Source organism: Octopus bimaculoides, chromosome 16 (genome assembly GCF_001194135.2).
Source record: "Octopus bimaculoides isolate UCB-OBI-ISO-001 chromosome 16, ASM119413v2, whole genome shotgun sequence".
NCBI classification, from domain to species: Eukaryota; Metazoa; Mollusca; class Cephalopoda; order Octopoda; family Octopodidae; genus Octopus; species Octopus bimaculoides.
In genome coordinates this window covers 6346903-6351635 of record NC_068996.1, presented here as the reverse complement: position 1 = coordinate 6351635, position 4733 = coordinate 6346903, and the positions used below count along the sequence as shown (strand labels likewise).

The following is a 4733-nucleotide window of genomic DNA, read 5'->3' as shown; positions in this document are numbered from 1 at the left end:
TATATATATATATATATATATATATATATATATATATATATAAAGAGAGAGAGAGATTCACATATCTACGTGTGTGTGTGTCTTTGTGTCTGTGTCTGTCCCACCACCACCATCTGACAACTGGTGTTGGTGTGTTTACATCACCATGATCTAGCAGTTCAGCAAAAGGGACCAATAGATTATGTATCAGGCTTTAAAAAAAAAAAAGTCCTGGGGTCGATTCATTTGCCTAAAAATTCTTCAAAGTGTTACCCCAGCATAGTCACAGTCAATTGACTGACACAAGTAAAAGGTAAAAAAAAAAACCCATCTTGACTTGAGATGTATTAGCAGTGTTTGTGAAGGTTACTATGTTGTATAGCTGTTTAGTCCCAGGACAACATTGATTGAGCAGACTTACCAACAAAGGAATTCCAGTCACAACCAGCCTATCTTTCTCGAAGACAATATAACATTTACATTATCCAGTGTACCATTTCTCACGATATTAAGATGTGATTCATGGAAGATTTGACTGCTGTTTTAGCAGGTTGAGTAATCATGTGGATGCACCCTCGTTGTCAATTTCTAATTAATTATATGTTATATCAAAGCTTCCAGTTCACATTTTTAAGTGATTGACATTTGGAAGGGCATCCAATGGCAAGCCAAGTAAGATCGTTGCCAGTGCCCCTGGACTGGTTCTTGTGCGGGTGGCACATGAGATGCACCATTTTGAGCGTGGCCGTTGCCAGTACCGCCTGACTGGCTCCTGTAGGATTTTCGAGCGAGATCGTTGCCAGTGCCCCTGGACTGGCTTGTGCGGGTGGCACATAAAAGACACCATTTCGAGCGTGGCCGTTTTCGTGCGGGTGACACGTAAAAGCACCCACTACACTCTCTGAGTGGTTGGCGTTAGGAAGGGCATCCAGCTGTAGAAACTCTGCCAAATCAGACTGGAGCCTGGTGTTGCCATCCGGTTTCACCAGTCCTCAGTCAAATCGTCCAACCCATGCTAGCATGGAAAGCGGACGTTAAACGATGATGATGATATACTCTGTATAATAGTTGACATTAAGAAGGGTATCCAGCTGTAGAAATCATGCCAAAACAGATAACTAGAGCCTGGTGCAGTCTTCTGACTTGCCACTTCCTGTCAAACCATGAAACCCATGCCAATAGAAAACAGGCATTAAATGATTATATATATATATATATATATATATGTTGTTGTACTTGGGGAACACACGATTTCACATAAAAAATCTTGCAAAACAAATATGTATATATATATATATATATATATATATATATATATATATATATATAAAGTTGTAAAAGTCATGGCTGCAACACCTTGAGTCATGATTCTGCTGAATCATGGGATGAATCGTAGCTTAACTACAACAACAACAACAACAATAGAATGAATCAGTGGAACATTTATAACTTCATAAATCAAATGGTGCTTGACTTTCAAAGAAGACTTTTGACTTTTTTTTTAATTTATATATTTATGAAGAAAAGGAAGGGATGAATCAAACCTTGAGTTGTTTTCCCATGCCATTGTGGATTTAAATATGTTTCATGAATCTATTTTCTACCAGTGAACAAGTTTATGAATGAATATATTGGCTAAATAAGACAGTGAACTGACAGAATCATTACCGTGCCAGACAAAATGCTTGGCAACATTTATTCTGACTTTAAATTCTGAGTTCAAATATTGCTGGGATTGATTTTTTTTTCCTTTCATCCTTTTGGGATTGATAAAATAAGTACCAGTTGAGCACTGGAGTCAATCTAATCGATTTGCTCCTTCTTCTAAAGTGGCTGGCCTTGTGCCAGAATTTGAAACCAGTATGTGGATAAATGTTTAGGAGTATTTTTTTCTCTTATTTTTTTTCAATATTTTAAAGGTTTCAAATTTATAACTTTTTTTCAGTAAATTTATTTTTTTTCTTGGTCTTTTTGGTAAATACAAAAACAAATAATATTAATTGTTGTTTTTATCTGATTTTCTTTTGCAGAATCAGCTGAACGAACAGATCCTTTTGTTTCCAAAGAGGAAGAAAATTCCGACAGTCAAGTTTCTGTGAAGCAGCGAGTTAAAAAATTTGAAGTAACGAAACCAGAAGCTAAAGCAAAACAGAAAGAAGAAAGGATAAAACCTTGCCCACCGCCGGTTCCTGCCAAACCTAGGTCTTTGTTACTTAGATCATCATCAGAAATTTCTGCTGAAAGAAAGAACAGTTTGCCAGGACAACTGTTACCTTCAGAAGACAGTGATAGTCTGGTTCTACGAGAAAAGCATCATGTCCTTGGTGATTTTAGTAAACCGAGCAGTGACTCAGGTGTTTCACTTGAATCAAATATTAGTCCATTAATTCACCGGAAATTAAGTCGGAATCAGAACCAGTTTTCTCCGAAACCAAAATCTATAGCAACCTGTGATCATAGTATGGGGCAGGCAAGTGGTGATACCCAACCAACAAAATGTTGGGATGGTGGTACAGAAAACCAACAGTCATCTTATCTTAATACAACTTCAGAATCTCGTTATTTTCCTTCAAAGCAATCCATGGTAATTACACGTTTTTTTTTTCATATTATTTATTTACACACACACACACACACATTTTTATATCACAGAATGCATCAATTTTTCCTTTTCTTACTCATATGTCTGAAGGTTGAGGACAAACAGTGTCCTTGGTCTTTGCAATTTCAGGTGAGATGGATGCCCCTCAGGTTCCTCTTGAAGCCTATAAGTTAACACTTGTGGAAAAGGCATGAGCTGGGAAAGAATCACAGAAGACTGACATTCTAGGAAGGAAAGTCTGAGCATAATGATTAGTGCAGAACTTAGGATGGGAAGAGAGGGAAAACAAGGGTGATGGATGGGAATTGCCCAATTGCAGATTGCTATGGTAATGGTAAAAAAAAGGAGAGAACAGAGGCTGTCCACCTGTTGGCCAGAGGTGCCTATGAATGATTTTCTGTCAAATAGCTCTTTTCTGGATGTCTGTGTGTGCAGCTGCAGCAACACTGTTCCAGGTATGAGAGTAATACTTTATTATGGGTCTCATTTGAGCTTTATAGAATACCAGTAATTGTTGAGGACTGAAATATCTTCTGGCCTTGAAAAAAAAGAGCCTGTTGTTGTGATGATGTTGAGCAGTGGTTCTCAACTGGGATCCATATAAGATTTTGGTTTGGGGGTCCACCTAACAAAAGAATAAATTGGAAATCCACAACAGTATTTTAAGGGCCCCTGAAAATAATTCAACAAGTTAAACTAGTTTTTAAACATCAAATTGTTATTGGGGTCCATCAGAAGGGATCCATAGGTAAAAATGTTTGAGAACTCCTGCAGCTTTTGAAAGGAATCGTATACAGGTACGCTACACATTTCCTGGCAACTGATGAACCTTTACCTCTTTCAATCTGAACATAATTATGTGAGGGCATGACCCTTATAAATAACTTTCCATTGCAAAGCTTTTACAAACACACATTCATTTGTTCACATGAAGGTGGAAATGGCCAGTTTAAATATAGCATTTAAACTGGCCATATCCAGCCCAGATATTCTACCTGTTTTATGTTCAAGCAAGCTAGATCCAGCCTCTAACACCCACACTAAAATTCTTTCAAAAAAAAAACAATCACATCATCAAAATCATGAAGCTATGAGACAATGCATGGCAAATTTTTAAAGAATGTGAAGGAGTGGCTGTGTGGTAAGTAGCTTGCTTACCAACCACATGGTTCTGGGTTCAGTCCCACTGCATGGCCGACCAAAACCTTGTGAGTGGATTTGGTAGAGAGAAACTGAAAGAAGCCCATCGTATATATATATATATATATATATATATATATATATATATATATATATGTATGTATATATTTGTGTTGTCTGTGTTTGTCCCCACTAACATCGCTTGACAACCAATACTTGTGCATTTATGTCCCTGTAACTTAGCAGTTCAGCAAAACAGACTGATAGAATAAGTACTAAGCTTACAAAGAATAAGTCCTTGCTCAATTAAAGGCGGTGCTCCAGCAGGGCTGCAGTCAAATGACTGAAACTAGTAAAAGAGTATATAAATCTCATATTTGATCTGAATGCTAAAGACTTAACACGAAACAAAACACCACTTGCTAATTCCCTTAGGACTTTCCTCTCTCTCTTCCCCCCCTCTTTCTCTTCCCCCTTCTTTCTCTTCCCCCTTCTTGCTCTTCCCCCTTCTTGCTCTTTCACTCAAGAGCAAGTTAATATAACTTAACCTTTCACTGAAGAGAATACAATTCTCCAGTGTGAACTGAAAGAGGTAAAGGTAACTTGTATGCCCTTCACATTTACTTTTCAAGAGAGGGTCTGATGGACAGGGTGTGGGGTGCTTGTAGTTAGAAAGTTAGCATGTGGCATTAGGTTTTGTCTTCATACTAATGTATTTGAAAGTTTGGTAGAACGTTTCCATCTCAATAACATGTTTCTAATGAAGTAACAAAGTTATGTCACAGAGATTAAGTAGGAAATATTTATTAAAAACATGGCAGCGGTCTTTATGAATTATTATTATGTGACCTCTTTCCATTGATAAGATAGAAATCGATAACCTGGCGTGAGTCAGGAACCAAGGATGCCAAAAATTTGTGGTGCATCTTGTGTGTGTGTACACATACACACACATAAGTTCATACATGTATACATACATACATACATACATACATACATACATACATACATA

General features: G+C 37.3%; 1 protein-coding gene across 2 annotated transcripts in view; it reads left to right on the top strand.

The window, feature by feature from the left end:
* Positions 1-4733, top strand: part of LOC106883358 (bromodomain-containing protein DDB_G0270170) — a 212788-nt gene that overhangs the window by 152947 nt on the left and 55108 nt on the right. For both annotated transcript variants that reach the window (XM_052973507.1, XM_052973506.1), the window contains exon 8: positions 2010-2563. In XM_052973507.1, the coding sequence (XP_052829467.1) occupies positions 2010-2563 (554 nt within the window). The remainder of the gene's footprint in view (positions 1-2009; positions 2564-4733) is intronic.